The sequence below is a fragment of the Nicotiana tabacum genome, chromosome 18 (assembly GCF_000715075.1).
Source record: "Nicotiana tabacum cultivar K326 chromosome 18, ASM71507v2, whole genome shotgun sequence".
Classification (NCBI taxonomy): domain Eukaryota; kingdom Viridiplantae; phylum Streptophyta; class Magnoliopsida; order Solanales; family Solanaceae; genus Nicotiana; species Nicotiana tabacum.
In genome coordinates, this window is record NC_134097.1 from 142,131,480 (window position 1) to 142,152,785 (window position 21,306).

Sequence of the window (21,306 nt, forward strand, 5' to 3'; positions counted from 1 at the left end):
AGAGCGTGAAGCAAGGAAAAGCGGCAAGCCCCTTTTCGCTTAAAGCGAGAAGCGAGAAGTGAAGTGCTCGCTTTTTTGAAGTGAAGCGAAATTTTAAAAAAAAATATTAAAATAAATATTGCATATACAACACATATAACTGTAAGCAAATGTTCAATACTTCAATGTAAAAACTAAAGAGTAGCATCAATTAAAGTACAAAATGAGCATCTTATTCTTTTACAAGATTGTCAAATTCTTGTATTTCACTATCATTATTATATTACTCGTCATCTTCTTCATCTTCTTCATCTTCTTCTTCTTCATCAACTAGGGACAAAGTAGATGCTTCTTTTCCCTTCCTCTGTGAGCTTGAAGTTGAGGTACTCCCCCTCAAACCATAATTCCTCTCCCCAATTCCACGTGCCTCCACAATATCACCCCAAGTGAAATCAAAAGTTTCCTCAAATACTTCTTCATCAGCATGATCTTCCGGGACTCTAATTAGCCATTCATTAGCATCATCGATGGTGTCCAAACTAATTGGATCAATTACATTGCGAGCGTTGTAACGACGCCTCAATGTTATATTGTACTTAATGAAGACTAGATCATTGAGATGCTTCAAGGTTAGTTTGTTCCTCTTTTTGGTATGAATTTGCAAATAATATGTAATTAGTAAGATTAGGACAATTGAGATATAATTTAATTATCTCAATATACTAAATCTTTCTTCCTAGTTCTTACATGTTCAAACATGCTCCAATTCCTTTCACACCCGGATGAGCTACACGTTAGACTTAGAACCTTGATGGCAAACTTTTGTAATTCTGGAGTGGAATGGCCATATTGCTTCCACTATTCAACTGTAGAAGTAGAGCAAATATTCAAAACATAATATTTATAAAGAATTAACTTATTAACAATAAGCAACTGTATAAGTACTAAATTGCTCTGTTATTCTATCTTGCACGAATTCTTTAGGTATCAACTTCTCAGTACATTCAATGTTTCCATTCCACAATTCTTCATCTCCTATAATCCTCTCTTCATTGTCATAAAACAGTTCCGGGTTCAAAACAAGTCCAGCTGCATGCAGAGGGCGATGAATCTGATCGCTTAACCTTTCATCTATGATCTCAAAGGCTCTTTTATATTTTCTTTGATCTGTAAAAGAGTCTCAAATAGTGTCCTTTGCCCTATCCATTGCTTCGTAAAGGTAGCCCATTGGTGACCTTTGCTCCCCATCCACCAAACGAAGCATTTTAACTAAAGGACCACCAAATTTCAATGCATGAACCACATTATTTCAGAATGAAGTAGAAAGCATAATATCTGCAGATTCTCTCCCTCGAGCTTCCCTTTCATAGGCATTGTTAGTATACTCATCTGAAACAAACAACTTCAAATTGCTTTTTTGCTCATACATCCTATGCAAAGTCAAGAAAGCAGTAGCAAATCTTGCCTTTGCAAGTTTCACCATGCTTCTTTGTTCAGTGAATCTCTTCATCATATTCAATAACAAATGCCTTTGAACAATATAGGAATGCTCTCTAATTGCCCGATTAATGACTGAACTGAAGGGTCTTTCCTTGAAAATATCACCGAAGATCAAATTAATGCAATGTACTGCATACAGAGTCCAATAAATATGCTGGTACTCTGCAAACATCAAATCACCAGCTTTAACATTTTCACTGGCGTTGTCCGTGACAACTTGAACAACATTTTCTTCTCCAATAGAGCCTATTGTACTCTTGAACAAGGAGTACATTTTGGTTGAATCAGTAGAATAGTTGCTTGCATCAACGGACTCAAGAAGCAAGCTTCCCTTAGGAGAATTCACCAGGATATTGATGATCATTTTTTCATTTCTTGCCGTCCACTTATCCATCATAATGGAAGCAGTGTTATCAAAGGCGCGCTTTAAGCACTCTTAAGCCCTGAAGCGAGGCTCAAAACATGTTGAGCGCTTCGCCTCGCTTAACGGGCGCTTTAGTGTTGTCATCAAGGCTCTAAGGCATACTTTTCCTTGCCAATGAGCGTAATCCAGAAAACGCGACACTAAACAATTGATATTTCACTTTATCGTAAATTTTCTTCAATTTCTTTGTCCATATATTTGGTATTCATGTTGATAGATATTAGTCTTGGACTACACGTACATATTTGTAGTTTGTATCCATTTGCGCCTTTCTTCATTAAAACTCACACTTTATTTACGCTTTGCGCTTAAAACCTCAACAAACCTTTGAGTTTTTTTTGCGCTTTTCACCTTTGACAACACTGAATGGAACAACCATACTTGTTCCATTCTACTTTGTGCTCCTTCACGATTTTGTTAGCCTCTTCCACCTCTTTTTTTAGATATTGACTTCTAACTTCATGATAAGTTGGAGGCTTCATTCTTAGACCATATTGGCATACAACCGCAATAGAAGCAGAAAAAGTGTCAGTATATTAACATAATTAAAAGGAAGACCTGCATCATACATCCACCACGCAAACATTGCAACTACACGATCCCTCAAAATCGCTTTGGCATCAATTTGAGGATTACCACTTTTTCCTCCCTTATCTCATGATTTTTGTGGGAAATAACAATCCATAGGACCTTTGGTCTTGCCAGTAGATCCACAACTTGAAGGCATTGTTTGTATCCTTCCCCGCTTTTGTGATTTTAATGGATGCGGCGATCCATCACCACCTTCTTCTATTTCATCATCGTCATCATCAAGATTATGCAGTTCTTGTTTATGATGCATTTGAGTCCTTAACTCATTTTTGAAGGTATGCTTTCAATTCTTCCTTCACAGGCGGCAGAACTTTAGGACAAGATGCGACGTTTGGATTACCACCGATTAGATGCTCTTTTTGACGATAGATTCCCCCATTTGAAATCTTGCCACAAAAAAGGACATCTAATTGCCATCTTGTTGGTCTCGCTAACTCTTGCAGAACAAGCTCAAGCTGGGTTTTTCCTATCTTCTTTTGGTTCCATTAAAAGAACAACTACATAACATATAAGAAAGACATTAGGAACTAAGAATAAATGATATGAAAAAAATGCAGTAAGTATATGAAGAAGGGCAGTATAACTGAAACGAAAAAATGGCCAGCATTTCAATCTTTTTATCACTGAAACAATGCAAGAAAATGAAGAAGAAAAAGAGGAGAAGAATGAGAAAGAAGAATTGAAGGGGAAAATTTTTTTCGCCTACTTGGACATTGAAACGGTGAAAGAAAAGGAGGAGGAGGAGGAAGAATAAATCACATACCTGGGACCAAACTTGATGATCTTGAAGTTGTAAAGTGTAGAAAACTTGAATCCTAGGTTGCTTCTATTGTTCTCTGTTGTTGCTGCTCGATGATCTTTTAAAAAAAGACAGCTTTTTTAATTAAATACGTTGCAGCCCTGTTATAAAGAGAAGCGCTCGCTTCTTACACTTCACATCGCTTCATCGCTTCTTGCTTTTTTCAGGGAAAGCGAACGCTTTTGTAAATCTGCTGTGCTTCAGTTAAGAGAAGCGCGATGCCTCGCTTCGCTTCTCGCTTTAAGCGAGGTAGCCGCCGCTTTTTACAACCCTGGGCCAACCCGTCTACCACTTTCCACTTAGATACTAGGCTTTTGTCTACAACAGGGTTTGAACCATTGGCGTGCGCCTAACCCACGCATAACAAATTGTGCTCTTATGACTAGTCCAAATCCTAGGGGGAGGATCGACGACGTAGTTGAGTGAAGATTTGTGTGATGGGGTAGTTTTGTGATGATAATTGATGCTTATTGTAAATTTTCACGAGTTTTTGAGAGAAGCCGGGATTGTTAGAATATCTTGAGTTGACTCTATTCATCTGATTTTATTTGATGAAGAGCTTTAGTTATGGCAAGGTGATTATGAAATTTGATAAAAGTTGGAACTTTTATCTTCTAGTCGATTTGGGAGCTTCTGCTTGTTGTGGTTCCCGGAGTTTCTTGTATGTGCTACTTGTTTGTTATCATAAAGTAGGCCTTTTTTCTGGACAGCTTATAATGGAAGGGAATAGTAATTGTGTGCAAAGAACTGCTGAAAATTGGTTAATTTGAATGGCAATGCATATTTAGTAACTTGTCTAATAGACTATATAACCTTTCTATTTGGGCGTACTAAACTAACTATATCTTTTACGTTGTGACTTTACAATAGCTCGGAATTTTCTAGTTCTATCTTATTCTTGTGTGGATTGAGTTTAGATGCCATATTGGGGTTCACTATATGGGTTCCATTGATTGATATGGGATTTCCTTTCAGAACAAAATGAAGAGCACAGCTGAGGAAACACACCGAGTTGGGTGCGAGAATAACCATCATGGGATTTGTGCTATTTGCTTGAATAAGATAGTGCTTGAAGAAACTGCCCTGGTAAAAGGTTGCGAGCATGCGTACTGGTTTGTCTAACCGACTATTCTTTTTTGTCATTACTTCCATTTGATCAGTAGACACTTGATTCCATTCTGTTCATTCCTGTTTTAGATAAACATATCACATCAATTTGGTCTTGCACCTTTTTTTTTTTTTTTTTTTTGGTCTTGCACCTAATTATCCACTAAGATGATGTTACAATTATTTTGTTGTAATGAAGATCAAAATGGCGGTAAATGGAGGTTAATAGCGAAGGGGAGAATCAATATGTCAGGGGTACTGATTCTGTTTAGTAGCTCCTTTTAATTGCGAGATGGGGAAATAGAAGGAAAAGAGACTTTTCTTGCAATTTTTGGTCTGGTGCAATGACATTCTTATATTTTTTGAATCCAAACTTTCACGGAGACAATCATATATGTCAGGGGTACTGATTCTGCTTAGCCACTCTTTTAATTGCGAGACTGGAAAAGAGAAGGAAAAGAGACTTTTCTTGCATATTCTTGGTCTGGTTACTGCAGTGACATTCTTAAATTTTTTGAGCCCAATTTTTCCTGGAGACAGATTTGCAGTGGTGAGGTAAGGAAAATATGAAAAAGATTTACTTCTGCATCGGCGGCTACTGTATATATTGGGTGGGGGCAGAAGTAATGTTTTGCGTGTAGTTTTTCCTTAGTCCTTGGCCATAAATACAAGTCATGTCTTATGGTGGTCTCTGTCATTGGTTTCTTAAACAGCATCCTACCCTATCTGCTGCCCAAGTCCAGTGGTTATATAGATACTTCTCTTTGGATATTGTCAAATGTGGTCTTGATATGTGCTTCGACTTCTGTTTATGAGAGGTTCTTGTGATTGCATGGTTCACTAATCAGTGTGTGCTAGGTTATATTGTGGTTTTGTGACTGTCGTGCTGCTGCTTCATATGTGTTTATTTCTGATCGGACTTTATTACTATGAAACCCATCTTTTTAAAGGCGTATAGTAATTTTCTAAGTTCGATGGTTTGCATTAATTTGTATTTTTGTGTGCTTTACATGTCTATTCTTTGTAATTTCAGAAAATCTTATGATGATAATATGTTTTTCCTTTTGATGTTCAGTGTGACTTGTATCCTTCGATGGGCAACCTATAAAAAGGAACCAACATGCCCTCAGTGTAAGCATCCATTTGAGTTTGTCTACATCCATCGCACACTTGATGGAAGGTAACTAATCAGTTTTGAGTACATCTTCTTTCCTTTAAATATTGTGATTCATCATGATGCTACTAACTTGGTCCGTTTGGTATCTCATTAACACTTTTATCTGCTCTGACATGGCATTGTCTTATTTGCTGGAGTAACATATCGATTTAATTTACAAAGCAATTGCGTTGGTAACTTCACCTTTAAATTTGAATTTTCTTCTGGTGTTGTCCCTTCTTGCTTTCTCCCAATTAGCAGACACCGGATACTATGCCCACCAAGATTTAGGCCGATGGGAAGAAATAAATGGTGTCGAAAACCTTGGTTCGCAACATTGTCCTCCAACCCTTCAATTGCTAGAAGGCAAGTTCCGTGGGGGCAACTGGACCTTTAAAGTTGTGGGACATGAGTTGCCATTTCTTTTCTTTGGTTGGGGTCGTGGTGCTATCTCTAGAGGGACGGAGGGAGGGAGGTGATGTTTTATGAAGCATATTATCAAGAGTTTAATCTAGAGAGGTTCAGATAACTGCTCGATTTCTTAGCAAGTTCCCTTTAATTTTAAATATGCCAGAACAAGTTGATCTCTAGAGTATCTTCATGTACTTTGTTTACCAAGCTCAGGTTGTGCATCCAGTGACTATCAGATGTCTACCCTCTTATAGTCAATGTTGCTCGGACTCTCCAAAAATATACCCGGATGCGTGTCGGATACTCCAAAATTAATGTATTTTAGAAGTATCCGACATGGGTGCGGCAACATTTTGGAGAGTTCGCGCAACATAACTTATAGTGTCTCAAGAATCTCTTAGTGTTTCAGAATGGTGTTCCATATAACTTTATCAAAAAATGGTGTTCAAAATAATCTTGTCCCTTTACCTTGCAAATACACCGAAAAAACATTAGATGATAACTAATGTTAACATTCCCTAATTTATAAGAAGGCTGTATTTTCATGATATTAACTATTCTTCACGGTTTGATTTTCAAAATATTAATTCTTTGTAGGTTGTATTGATCAAATAAAAAAAAAAAGCTTTCTAGGTTGTACCAGAGACCCAAAACTTGTCTAGTTTTTTTTTCTTCGCATGATAATGCATTGTTGTTTCTGTTTCTGCCACCTGTACTTTATTTGGATTTGGAATTCCTTAGTTAAAGAAAAATATCCTTCGTTGCAGGTGGCGACTTTTCTCTTTATGAGTTATAATTATTCTGAGACCAAAAACTTTTCCAGTTCTATTTTTTGCTTTGACATATTGACTTAGCGCATTGTTGTTTCTGTGTTTGCCATCTATACTATTGTGGATTTTTAATTCCTTAGTTGCAGCTGGTGACTTCTATCATCATTGAGTAATAATTTATTCGCCCATTTTAACAGCCTTCAGGACTACATGTTTGAGGAGAGCGTTTGCCTTCTCCTTAGGGCATCATGGTTTAAACCTTTGATTGTGGAGGAAAGGGCGGAGGTTGATGATGATATGGATGACTTATACATGTATGATTACGAAGAAGAAGAAGATTTAGCAGAAGATTATTTCGTTAGTAGTTCATCGAGACTCCGTATCGGCAACAGACGATGGGGTGATAACGGATATGTTAGTGCAGGAAGGCAAGAAGCAAGGCCTGTTTATCGACCTAACTCTCAGGAATCTGGTGCTGGCCCCTCTCGTGAGCCGAAGAAGGAGGATGCTGTTCCTAAAGAACTTGTTGGCCGGCGTGCAAAGAGGGCACTGAAGCGTGAAGCTGCTGATAAGGCGGCCGCTGAGAAGCACCAGCAGCGTTTGGTTAGGATGGGTCGGAAGTGAGTTGTGCTCCTAGACAACCCTAAAGATCATCACTTCATGAATTGCGCACCCCTGTACAGTATTTTATTTCTCTTGTTTGTAAAATAATTGACATGGTCAATATGCTGGATTTACTGGTATAATGGGATGGACTATGTTCATGTCCCTGTTGTTATTTCCACATATTTATAATCCTTGACAAAGGGGAAAGAAAACTCCTTGTTTTCCCCAATAAATGTACATTGTTAGGTGAGTTTCATAGTTGTCTTAGATTCTTGACATTTAGTAATCTTTTTCAATTCTCTTATCTGCTTCAGATAGCATTGGATGGAGGATTCAAAAGACCTGTAAATATGTTCCATTTGTTTAATTTTTAAGGTAGTACTAATTTATGTGGAGTAACCTTTTTATTCCACATATTTACCAGTTTTGGGCATATTCTCATAGTGCCTTTTTCCATGATGGATCATTCAAATTATTTATGGATTTTAGTTTAGTTCAACTAGAACAAGAGGCTTGGAGCAACAGTAAAGTCGTCTTCGTCGTTTTCGTGTGACCTATAGATAAGGGTTCGAGCCAGGGAAGCAATCACTAGTGCTTGCATTAGGGTAGGTTGTCTATATAACACCCATTGGGGTGCGGTTTTTTTCCGAATTTGGGTGAACGCGGGATATCTTGTACATGGCTGCCACTTTAGTTTAGTTCAGCATCTTTAACCTTTTCTTTTTGTTCCAACATCTTTACTCATCACATTAGATCTAACAAGATTCAGCACTAAGAATTCAACCTTCCTCTCACTGATTTTCATGGAGTAAATCTTGCATGTCCATGATTTACTCACTATGATGATTGCTAGTAGTTAGTTGATGGATATATAAAGTGAAATGGATGAGACTGACAACTCCTAGCCACTTATCAACCCTGAAATCTATGTGTAAACAAATCTAAACCCTCCACATGTATCAACTGATATCTGGTATTATGATAGTGTTCGAACCAGTTTGCACATGCGCATATCGACTATTTCACCGGATACTTTTTACTTTAGATCAACACAAGCACTGGGCAACTCTCCTCTTCACGCTTTAGGCAGATGAAAAGTAATCATTCAGCAATTTTTGGCTCTGTTAAGATGTGAATCCTAGTTTCCCATGATTCATTCACTTTATTGACAATTAGATTGCATACACTTAGGGCTTGCTTGGTACGAAAGATAAGAGATAATTAATTCCGAGATTAAATTTGAGATGAGTTTATCTCACGTTTAATTAATAAAATCATGGTATAACTAATATCGGGATTAGTTATTTCGGAATTGTAGTGTTATTTTTATCCCTATAGGAGGATAAGATAACAATTCCGGAATAACTAATCCTGGGATAATTAATTCCGGAATAACTTGTTTTCCAACCAAACGGCCCTTAATGTCTTAATCACACATTTTCTTAACTAAACCAACAAATCTTAGTAAACTATTTCAAGACTCCTTAAAATAGGAGTAGGTAAAGTTATTATAACACATGACAAAATCTATTGAGACGTTGAAGAGAATCTTTGAATAAGAGTCAAGAATGATGAAATGGAGATGGTAGGACCTCCATTTTCAATAGGTAGTGATAGCAAATGAAGAAAACTGCAATGCCAAGCAAAGCAAAACCCCACACTTAACCAAATATCTCTCTATCTTTCACCCACTCCACAAAAGCTAGAGAAAACATTTAAAAGTGGAGGAAGAAAAATTAGTCCTCATTCTCATTTCATCATCATTATCATCATTCTCCTTTTAGAAAATTCTTCCCCTTTTTCAAAGTGCAAAATTGATAAAAATATTTTTGAGAAAGATCTTCACTCTAAAATGATGTTAGACAATCAAACCAACAAGAAGTTAAGTCAAAATAAATAAAAACATGAAAATCTCATGGTTATTTTTTTGGGGTTTCCCATCCGGTGTCCGATACTCATATTTGTGTCGCCACTAAATCCAGATTCGTGCCGGAAAGTCCCACATTGGGGGTAAAGTTCTCCTTAACAAAGGCGATTCTACACCTAGGGATTCAAACCCGAGACCTCTAGTTAAGGATGAAGGAGTACTTACCATTCCACCACCACCCTTGTTGGTTCATGGTTAGTTATTATACTTAAAAACTAACCCTTCCTCTCATCTTGCTCACTCTTCCCTCCTAGTAATTCTTTTTTAATTTAATTTATGTACATTGACAATATAAAGAGTGTAATTTTATCTGTTGAAATAATTAACCTACCTTATTTTCCTTGTTACTACTAATTTTATGTTTTTTGAATTATTACTCGCAGTTATCTTTTAGTGATCTAATAGTATACAGACATTTACGCGATAAGCGCATAGAAGTTAAGCACTTTCTTTTTCTACCCTTTCCATACTATATTAGTACCTACTTCTCGCTTCTTTCCACCTACACAATTCCACTAGAAACTTCTCTAGTTCAATTGTAAGTCACTCTTATCCTTGTCCTCTCACCCCTTAAAGAAAGAAAGAAATGTTCCAAACCTCCAATGCCATGTTTGCACTTCAAGTAACATGTTATATGTACTAAAACATGATATTTTAGCTTGTTTTTGCCACCCCAAGCCCTCCACACCCCCCCCCCCCACCCTCCCCCCCAAAAAAAAAAAACCAAATAAAGCAACATCAAATGTGTATTTTTTGATCTTTCATGTTGTTCTAGCTATAACAAATTAGCACACAAGACATCAGCCTATCCCCTATTCCATTTCTTGATTTGAAAGAACTAGATTTTTGATTTTCCTTTTATGGACTCTTTCAAGCAAACATCAACAAGTTTTTTATACAATCCAAATATAAGTACAGATTCAGAATCTGAATTCTCTGGAATTCTTGAAATTCATGTACACCATGCTAGGAACATTCACAACATTTGTATCTATGACAACCAAGATGTTTATGCCAAATTTTCCCTTACTTACAATCCTGATGAAGCCATATCAACAAGGATCATAAATGGTGGTGGCAAAAATCCAGATTTCAATGAAGATTTAGCTATGAAAGTATCCCAAATCGACTCGATTCTCAAATGTGAAATATGGATGCTTAGTAGAGCCAAAACACTAATGGAAGATCAACTCTTAGGATTTGCTTTAGTACCTATTTCTTCAGTTATTGGTAAAGGAAAAATCACTCAAGATTTTAGTCTTTCTTCTACTGATTTGTTTCATTCTCCTGCTGGTACTGTTAAATTGTCACTTTTCTTGAATACCAACAACCCCATTTCAGTATCAAATAATCCTTCTTGTTCACCATCATCTTCTTCTTCTATAAGTTCAGAAGTTGTATTACTAGACAGAAATACATCTCAACTTGTTCTTGATCCGATCGAGTATTCAAGAATTGAGTTTCCTGAGATCAACTTAGTTAAACAGAATCAAGAAATGGTGTCCCAATATTTTGACTTAGGTGGTTCATTTCTCCAACTTTCTGCATCATTTCACAGTCAAAAACAGCAGCAGCCCGAGAATCATGACTACGAAATGGCTGCAATTAATCCATCAGAAGAAGAAGATGATGATGAAATTGCTGATGATCATGACTCAAATATTTCTCCAAAAGAAAGTATTCACAATTCTTGGTTCCTTAGCTCATTGACAAGTACACTAAGTGATGACAGGAACTCAGCAGGCTCATCACCAGATAAAAAGATCGATAACATGATCGATAAAAGGGACTCAATTAAGAACGAAAACGAAGAAAGGAAAGAACCCCATGTGGTATTTTCAGCTCCATTAGGGAATATAATCAAGATTGATGCAGAACAATCAGCTATGCAGCAGCAAATAGTGGATATGTACATGAGAAGTATGCAGCAGTTTACTGAATCATTAGCAAAAATGAAGCTGCCTTTGGACTTGGATAAATCAGGAGCTGATCTTGATGATCAGAAAGATCATGTGATTCAGAATAATGGAAGTTCATCAGATATGAATAACAATAAGAGGAAAGAGAATTCAAGAGTGTTTTATGGTAGCAGAGCCTTCTTTTGAACTGTCTATGTTTGATCATGGTATTCAAAATCTGGTTTTTAAACAGTATTTTGGTCATCTAATTGAAGAGGAGTCTTAACGTAACTGGTAAGGTTGTTAACATGTGATCAAGAGGCCACAAGTTCGAGCCGTGGAAACAGCCTCCGGCAAAAATGCAAGGTTGCGTATAAGAGATCCTTGCGGTCCGGCCCTTCTCCGGACCCCGCGCATAACGGGAGCTTAGTGTACCGTGCTGCTTTTTTATATTGGTCATCTAATATTCATCTTTTTATGTTGTGTTTAGTGTGACTAAGAGAGTGACATGACAAAAGTAACCTAAGTTATTCTCATATGAGAACTGTTCCCATTAGCCATAATCCCACAATCTTTTCAAGGTTAAGTGTTTTATTAGATTTTCAAGAATTTTTTCTTGCACTAGTTCCTAAATGGTAATTGGATTATGTTTGTATCAATTATTTTCCGTTAAAAATAGTAGTCTTGCTTATTCCGATAATTGTTGATGCTGTGATGCAGAAGAAAGAGTTTAGGCATTATTAAATATGAAGTTATAGAAATATATTCAACTATGAAACAAAGAATTTGATTGAGATTCGAGGATTCAACAAATTTAGGCCCAAAAACCAAATGAAAGTAGGACGATTTTTTTTTTTGGTAAAAATAGCACGGGCTAGCCAGTTTTCGGACTGGTCATTCAAAAATAGCCAGCATTTGCAAGGTCATTGAAAAATAGTCACTATTTTGCTGCAACATGGAAAGTTCCAACATAATATACTGGAGATCGGTGCACCTGTATATGAACTTCCAGCATATTATGCTGGAACTCCAACACGCAGAAAGTTCCAGAGTGGAGCACCGGTGCTCCAATCTCCAGTATTTTATGTTGGGCCGGTATAATATGCTGGAATTCCAGTATAATATACTAGAGTTCCAGTATACTTATGTTGGAATTCTAGTATATTATACTGGAGTATTTTTCCAAATTTTAAACAGTGTTTTCGTTCAGATTTATCTTACATGAAAAATGGCTAAATTTCGATTACTTTTGAAACTGTGACTATTTTTAAATGACCACTTGTAAATCTGGCTATTTTTGAATTTCTCCCTTTTTTTATTCCCGAAAAAGGTGCATATCTTACTCGAATCTTCTTTCTTAATGGTATGAAATATGAATAATAGTGTAGTTGGGCCTTGTTTTGGGCTAGTTCGCTATTTGTTTGGGCCAACAAAATGTTCAGAATTTACGGTGGAAATGACACTATTTAGCCATTTTACAGTTACCCACAAAAACAAAATTATTTACCCTTATCTACCCATTTATTTTTTTACCCATCAAACTAATTACTTTTCTTGCCCATAATAGTTTTATTGGGGAATTTTCTCTTTTTTCTTCAATTCTTTTTTATTTCTATGTTTCTTTTCTTTTTTTTACCTTTTTTCTTTCTTTTCTCCTTTTCTTTTTTTTCTTTTTCTCTTTTATTCATTTATTTTTGCCCAAATCGTATTATTGTTATTTTTGCCATAACTTATTTCACACTTAAATTTGACTTCTTCTTATTTATTTTTTTCTTTATTTCTTGTTCCTTTTCTGATTCCACGCGATTGCCATGCAAACCTTGATCTCCTTCCCTACAAATATCAGTACATACTCTACCATTAGCAATAACACAATCAGTTATGGAGCAAGAAAATATAATCTGCGGCCACCAAATCTCCATATATACTAGTTAGAATAGAAATGATAACAGAATATATAGTTGTATGGAGTCGTTCCAATAATTGCCTATAACTATAAAAACTATTACATAATACACATAATCTATGACCATCGACACACAAAAATACTAGCATTGCAAATCATGTTCATATAAATAATTTCATAATAGAATTCACTTAAAAATGCAGTTAAAACAACCAAAAAAATGTTCATACTATCATATGATACCAATATGGCATATAACTATACCAACATGGTATACAGTTTTACTGGTTAATTTCCGATAGCTATATGACTATACTACTATTACATAACACACATGCATAAAGAGAAAAAAATAGTGTACCACATATTAATATAATAATGTATTTCAAGATATTGTACCATATTACTATTATTAAAAGAAAATCAAATAGTGTACCAATTAAATACAGCTAATACAACCAAAAAATGATTCAACTAGCATATGATACCAATATAGTATATAGTTATATTAATAGGGTATATAGTTGTACGGGGTCGTTGCAACAACTGCATATAAATATAAAAACTATTACATAATACACAAAATCTATGTCCATAGGTACAAGAAAATCTAATAAAGCAAAACATGATCATATAAATCATTTCAGAATAGAATTCACTTAAAAATGCAGCTAAAACAACCAAAAAATATTCCAACTACCATACGATACCAATATGACATATAATTATACCAATAGGGTATACAGTTCTACTAGTTAATTCTAGACAACTATATATGACTATACTACTATTACATAATATACATATTAATATAATAATATATTTCAAGATATTTTACTATAATACTATTATATAAAACAAACATATAAAGAACAAATCAAAATGATTACATAATATACATGCATAAAGGAAAATATAAAAAATTCATGATACTGTACTATTATACTATTACTAAAGAAAAGTCAAATAGTGTATCAATTTAATGTAGCTAATACAATCAAAAAATATTCCAACTTCCGGTGATCCTCCAACAAAGGTCCCTACTTCTACTAATCACTTTTTCATAAGTAATTATCAATTCGATTTTTTTTGGTCACCGATCCAGTTCCCCTATAGTATTGAAGCAACAACTTTTTGTCAATCTGCTAGTTACGATGACCTAATAATTCCCGTCAATCGCAAATTCTACGGATTTGCGATTAAACTCCCTAAAAAATCAAAATCGGCATATAATTAAACTCTAAAAGATAATCTAATCATTTACAACAACACTCAATCCGAACAAATAAAATTTTTGCAAAACCCAAATTTTAAATTCAAAGATTTGAAGTTTTTAATGATTGTCAATGGAACTATTAATAGATTTTAATTAGATTTATTATATTGGAGTATAATCTCTTACTTTACTGGATGACGATTGCCCGTGTCAGCATGGGCCCAACATGAGGAATGCAATGGTATAAATTATGTCGTTGAAATTAATAAAAAATTTCAAGCAAGTAATGAAGTTGAATATGACAAATTCATATGTAGCAATTGAATAAAAAAAATAGAATATTAGAGATACATGTGTGAAACTATATAGCATAATGCATTTGATAAATGTTACAAAATGCATATTTTGGCAATGTAGCTCACTCTAACTTAATATTACAACGGAAAAAGTTGATGTCATTCCCCTTGAAGGTTTAATTTTATTAACCACCTATAGTGGAAACTAGAAAGTTACATGTTATAAGCAACACTTATAAGCATGCAAATATTTAGCTCAACAATCAGGAGCTATAAAGAGAAGTGGTAACATATGCCAAAATCACGCTGCCTTATAGTCTAATTTGTAATAAGTTTGATGTTAAGAGCGAAATATTACAATCCATCTTTCGAAAGAGAGATTAAAAAAGAAGAAAACATTTCTCCTTTCTGACAAATTTAGGAAAACAACATAAAACTATCATCCTTCAAAGGAGCCAGAAGTTTAGCTTCTATAGGTCGCTGCAATACTACTTTATGTCATTACGTCTACGATATATTTTCTTATTGAAAATTTATTTAGAAAATAAATACAACATTTGAGATTTTAATCAAGGTAGACAGGATGGTGGTAGGAAGAGCAATAACCATGGAAAATATATGAAATTTAAGCTTATTGAGAGTTAACTTTTTAAAAGATTTGAAAATTTTAAGCTTTTAATTGTCACGACCCCGGTTCGCCCTCCGTGAACCATCATGACGGAACCTAGTCTCTACGACTAGGTAAGCCTAAATTGCGAAAGATAACCAAACTTACGGAAGTAAAACAATTTAAAACAGAAATAAAACAATAATAGTGTTTAAATGTGCCGCTTGGCATACACCATATATGTCTCAAAAACCAACATCTAAATCCAAGACCCGGAAACCCGCGAATCACAAGCTAAGAAAAGGAAATACTACATAGCTCTAACTCCGAAATTTGTCTAATAAGAATAGAAAGTACAAAAGGGCTAAATACTAAAAGGCAGAAGTAGAAAGGGACTCCCGGTCTGCGGACGCGGCAGATGTACCTCGAAGTCTCTAAGTAGTCGCATCCCTCAAGGATGGTAGGCTTGAGCAACAGTACCTGGATCTGCACATGAAAAACATGCGCAGAAGGGGTATGAGTACACTACAACGGTACTCAGTAAGTGTCAAGCCTAACTTCGATCGTGTAGTGACGAGGAAGGTCAGGGCCCTACTGAGATTAAATAAATAATAAGATGCCAAGATAAGATAAGTAGTAAAATTGAGAATCTACAGTAAGAATCTATACAGGATAATAAGAGTACAATAACGAAAATAGAGATAAAAGCAACTACAAGGAAAGACCATTCATAGCAAGGATGATAACCGGGGGATCTCCTGGTATCCTCAATATATGCTAAGGATCTCTTGGTATTCCGAGGATCTCTTGGTATCCTCAATATATGCTAGGGATCTCTTGGTATCCTCAATATATGCTAGGGATCTCTCGGTATCCCGAGGATCTCTTGGTATCCTCAATATACCTGTCATGGATCTCTTGGTATCCCGCACCTCAGCTCAGATCATAAATACATATAGGGGATCTCCCGGGATGCCGTCCCGTAGTCCCAAAGTAAAAACACACAGCAACAACACAAGAATACCCAATTAAGCTAAATTTCGTACCAAGTAAACAGTTAATCCTAGCCTAACATGCTTCACATAATGCAATTAAGGCAGTTTAAGTAAATAGGCAATTAAGTCAACTAAACATGCTTTTCTAAACTAGCAACATGCTAAATTCACAAGTAGAATAAAACAGGAAAATGAACTCAATTGAAATACTTAAGGAAAAATCGGATTTTCAACAATTAGCTCAAGTACGCGCTCGTCACCTCACGTACAAGGTATTTCAATTATCAAATATATCATATCCTAAGGGGAAGGTCCCACATACAAGGTTAGACAAGTCACTTACCTCGAACCAGCTCAACATCAACCTGACACCACGTCTTTGCCACAAGTACTCGACCCCAAATGGCCCAAATCTATTCAATTCAATTGCATAACGTAAATAACACTTCAAGTAACTGATTCTATAATTAAAGTCTAAGCTAATACGCGAAATTAGGTAAAATGACCAAAATGCCCCTCAGACCCACATCTCGGAATCGGGTAAAATTTATATTTTCAGAAACCTCGTACTCTCACGAGTCTATACATAATAAGAACACTGAAATCGGAGTCCAAATGACCCCTCAAATCCTCATTCAAAGGTCTCTTAAACTCAAGCCCTAATTACCCATTTTTTCCAAATTTTTCACCACTAATTAGGTCTTTAATCACATAAAAACGATTTATGAAGTCAAGGATGTTACCTCCAAGCGATTCCCCTCGAATCCTTCTTCTATCCCTTCAAAGAGCTCCAAAAACGATTAGAAATGGTGGAAATAAACCCCCAAGTCGCGGAACCCCTTTTAAAATAATGCCCAACAATTTTCGCATCTGCGGTCATGGGACCTCATCTGTGGTTCCACTTCTGCGGAACAAATGTCGCATCTGCAACTTTCACTTAAAGAGCCAGCTTCCGCATCTGCGACGCCCAATCCGCAGATGCGGTACCGCTTCTGCGATTCCTGGAGAAAAGACCAAAATCCGCTTCTGCGGCCCCTTAGCCGTTTCTACGGCGCCGCACCTGCGGTCCTCAAACCGCATATGTGAAAATACCAGAATCAGCAAAAATACAGCAACTGCAACATTTTCTCAAGCTTCTCGTTAACCATCCGAATTCACCCTGAGGCCCCCGGGACCTCAACCAAAAGCACAAACATCACCTAATACCTTATTCAAACTTGTACCAATTCTTAAAACACCTAAAAACAACATCAAAACCTCGAATTAACCATGGATTTAAGCCTAAGAACTCCAAAATTCTCAAAATACGCTTTCGATCAAAAAGTCTATCAAATCTCGTTCGAATAACCTGAAATTTTGCACACACGTCACATTCAACACTACAGAGCTACTCCAACTTCCAGAATTTCATTCCGACCCTCGGATCAAAATCTCACTATCGGACCGGAAACTTCAAAAATTCAACTTCCGGCATTTCATGCCTAAATTAGCTACAGACCTCCAAAACACACTCCGAACATGCTCCTAACCTCGAAATCACCCAACGGAGCTAACGTAACCATCAGATTTTCTTTCTGAGGCCGTCTTCATACTGTTCCGACTACGGTCAACTTTCTAACACTTGAGCTCTCATTTAGGGATTAAGTGTCCCAAAACTCTCCGAAACTCAAAACCGAACATTCCGGTAAATCGAAATAGTAGAAATAAACTTGGAAAAAGCAGTTAATAGGGGATCGGGGCGTTAATTCTTAAGACGACCGACCGGGTCGTCACATTAACCTTTAGTACTTCGGCATAAACTTCATCACCTATCTCTTATTTTTTGTCCAGTCAAAATTATGCTAATTTGCAACATAGTCATTCTTTTTTTTCCAAACTGAAACAGGAATAGAGGGTCAAATAACTTTGGCTAATGCTAAGCAAGGAATAACTATTATCATGCTCCAGTCAAATGGCTAGGAAAAAAGATGCTAAATTACCTTTAAAAGCATGTCTTCTAAAGTAATGTTAGTATATATTGTCATGTCCTTAACATATTCAGGAATAGCTTTGGCAACCTAGAAATAATAACAGACAACAACCTATATTAGACTCAATCTTTCACTCACAACAAATTATCAATATTTTTCTCCATAACTACTGTATAGCACAAGTGAGATACTACAATAGTTTCCTGAAAAGCAGGAACATGGGAAGGAGAGGTGGAGGGAGGTGTTCAGAGCACCTCAACCCAAAGGAACATATCTGGAATGTCGGGGTAATCCAAGTGGCACCGACAACCTATCTATATGCTCTTACTTCGCCAAGTTGGTACCTAAACATCCTTATTTATGAAAGGACCAACATATATGAGCTATTAAAGATAGAACTTTATAATGAAAGTATGAAGAACCTAATACCTATCATAAAAGGACCAACAAGTATGAGAGCTATCGAAGATATAACTTTAAAGCAAAAGTATGAAGAACCTAATGCCAACTGAAATAAGCAATGTAAAAGATTTTTTGTATCTAAATCTTTAATGTGAAAATAAACAGAACCATAACAATTGAGGTGAGATGCAGGCAAGATAGAGCACCAACGATCAATTTCAAACTGAGATTAAGAAATGTTGGAGTTCTCCTGTATCTAAATCTTATATGGAAGTAGAAAAATCATATTTCAGAGAGAGAAAAGATTTAACATGGTATCTACTCACACAATCACGTCAAAAAAAATTAATTGTTTCGAACCCCTTATTATGTTCTCCCCTGTTCTTGAAAAGACCATATACACCTTGCCCTTTTTGGCTTTTCGTTCTTTCTGCTACAATTATTTAACTATATTCTCAGTTTTTTTTTTGCAAGTTCCATAGATGTGAGACTTAACAAAAAAAGAAAATGGTTGATACTTTTCCGAGTAGAAGGTGACAACACCAACAAAAAAGAAAATTATTGTTCTCCGAAGGTCGACTAAGACTTATTGAACACGTTCTAGTCTTTCATAAAAGAATTGCCAAAACCATTACGTACAACTTTTAACGTGCAACGCACGTTCATAGAAACTAGTATTATTATAAAAGCATGAATACAATGTCGGTTTACAAAAATAACCTTATAATATTAAGCATAATAACTCATAATAAAAGGGCATTACCGGAATACTAGATATTAGCCTTATAATCCTATTAGTTTTAGGGCATAATACTACATGTTAGGAATCCTACAAGCATGAATATAATGTTAATGGACAAAAATAGCCTTACAATATTAATTGTCTTTTATATGATTAAAGGATAGATTTGTAATATTATTTATTATATAATACTAATTTCACTTGGACATGAAGCCCGACGATGAAGTATTTGAGTGTACTTCAAATTCAACTAAAGCATTACTCCTTAGAATTTATGACAGACGGTAGAATTAAGCTACAAATTATACAAGTACTTGTATCAAAATAAGACATTGATAGGGGATAACAAGCAAAGACCTTACATAAAACTAAATACTCTTTACATTAGAAGTCAATTAGAGTTTTTTTAAGCTTACACTCCCACGACAAATACCAAAAAAGAACCGTGTTCTAATTTATTATAATATTTTAAAATCTATCAAAGAATTCTAAATTTAGATTATTATTCCTATGTTTAGCTAGAATTATGAAACTAGAAACCCTAAAATTAAACCTGTTTAACTTTTCCTTCGATGTCGCAATTCTAAAACGTGCAAATTTAAGATATTTGGAAACATGATAATGTTTTAGTTTCAATTTAATTTGTCATTAAGCATTTATTTTCAAGCGTTAATTATTTTAACAATTTTTTCAAAGCAGACCCATGCATGTTAGCTTAGGTTTGAAATGAAATATATGTCGAAGTTTAATATTCCTTTGATTGACTTATTTTCACAATTAAATACTCTTATGCCATGAATTGTCTCCAAATTCAAGATTTACATTCAGATAAAAACAAAAAAGTCATAGACTATTGTTAGCAATGCATTATTTATAGTGCTTGGTTAAAAAAGTTCATAGGGCATGTGTACACTTAAAACTTTATTGCTTTGAATAATTTACCCGCAGTCGGTACGACAACAATTGAAATAACCATTGCAACTATATTAGAATTAGGAGTGTACAAATGAAACCGACAAATCGCACCAACCCGATAATTCGAGTCAAATTGAGAGAAAAAATTCGACTATGATTTGGTGTTGGAAGAAAAAACCCGACCATAATTGGTTTGGTTTGGTTTTAACTAAAAAAAGTCAAACCGAAACCAAACCAACCCGACAATATATGTATAGAAATTTTAAATATATTTAATACATAAAATTTTTTATTGTAGTGTAGTTTATAAATATTTCTTAAGCTTTTCATAGTTTTATCTTTTCACATATTATTTCAAGTTTGGACTTATAATTTTTGGATGCTCCAATAAGTTTTATAGTTCATAAATGTTAGTAACTCAAATAAATCCTAAACCAATATCAAATCAATACTTATGTTAATAAAAGTCATTCAATTAATTGTACTATGAATGAAAATAGTAGTAGATATCTATTTTTTAGTTTTCCCGTGGTTTAGATAAAATGCAAAACTTATTTTTCTTTTAGTGCTTAGTCATATAAATTATAGTACTTATTGGTCGTACTTATTTTAGCAGCTTATTAGTAATTTTAAATTATGTTTGTTTTCATTATGGCGTATTAATAATACTTTTTATGTGATTTTTTTTATCTTTATTGTTGAATATTTTAGTACAATACCATGACGCATCTCATATTTATGTTATTTTATTAAAAACCACATTATATAGTTCTATCTTACTAGGATTAAAGAAATATTTGGAGCACAAATTCTATATTTTATGTTATGTAGGCTTCATGAAAAAAAAAATCGAAAAAATCAAAAATCCGAGAAAAATCGAGATTGAAAAACCCGAATTTTATTGGTTTGGTTTGATCTTTAGATTTAATAACCCGATACAAATTGATTTGGTTTGGTAATTAGAAAATCCGAACCAACCCGACCTATGTACACCCCTAATTAGAATATAGTAATACCGTAAAGATTTTTTTTTACTATTTGGCATGAAGCACCTATGTTTAAGCGTCAGTCAATTGAAATAGTTAACAA

At 35.0% G+C, this 21,306-nt stretch overlaps 3 protein-coding genes across 3 annotated transcripts; 2 read left to right on the forward strand and 1 right to left on the reverse strand.

Annotated features, from left to right (window-relative positions):
* Window positions 1-1,288: 1,288 nt before the first annotated feature.
* LOC142172742 (uncharacterized) lies at window positions 1,289-1,843 on the reverse strand. Its single transcript, XM_075236417.1, has one exon. The coding sequence runs from the start codon at window positions 1,841-1,843 to the stop codon at window positions 1,289-1,291; it is 555 nt and encodes a 184-aa protein (XP_075092518.1).
* Window positions 1,844-4,231: 2,388 nt separating this feature from the next.
* Window positions 4,232-7,645, forward strand: LOC107789565 (uncharacterized). Its single transcript, XM_016611402.2, has 3 exons — window positions 4,232-4,405; window positions 5,476-5,580; window positions 6,935-7,645. Exons 1-3 carry the CDS (start codon window positions 4,275-4,277, stop codon window positions 7,359-7,361), a joined length of 663 nt encoding a protein of 220 aa, XP_016466888.2. The 5' UTR covers window positions 4,232-4,274; the 3' UTR covers window positions 7,362-7,645.
* A 1,998-nt stretch (window positions 7,646-9,643) lies between these two features.
* Window positions 9,644-11,792, forward strand: LOC107789566 (uncharacterized). Its single transcript, XM_016611403.2, has one exon. The coding sequence runs from the start codon at window positions 10,131-10,133 to the stop codon at window positions 11,373-11,375; it is 1,245 nt and encodes a 414-aa protein (XP_016466889.1). The 5' UTR covers window positions 9,644-10,130; the 3' UTR covers window positions 11,376-11,792.
* Window positions 11,793-21,306: the final 9,514 nt, after the last annotated feature.

Coding starts and splice junctions, on each gene's coding strand:
- LOC142172742 (XM_075236417.1), bottom strand. CDS start 1,843: ATGATCATCAATATCCTGGTGAATTCTCCTAAGGGAAGCTTGCTTCTT.
- LOC107789565 (XM_016611402.2), top strand. CDS start 4,275: ATGAAGAGCACAGCTGAGGAAACACACCGAGTTGGGTGCGAGAATAAC. Junction 4,406..5,475: donor GGTTGCGAGCATGCGTACTG/GTTTGTCTAACC, acceptor TTTGATGTTCAG/TGTGACTTGTATCCTTCGAT. Junction 5,581..6,934: donor CATCGCACACTTGATGGAAG/GTAACTAATCAG, acceptor CCATTTTAACAG/CCTTCAGGACTACATGTTTG.
- LOC107789566 (XM_016611403.2), top strand. CDS start 10,131: ATGGACTCTTTCAAGCAAACATCAACAAGTTTTTTATACAATCCAAAT.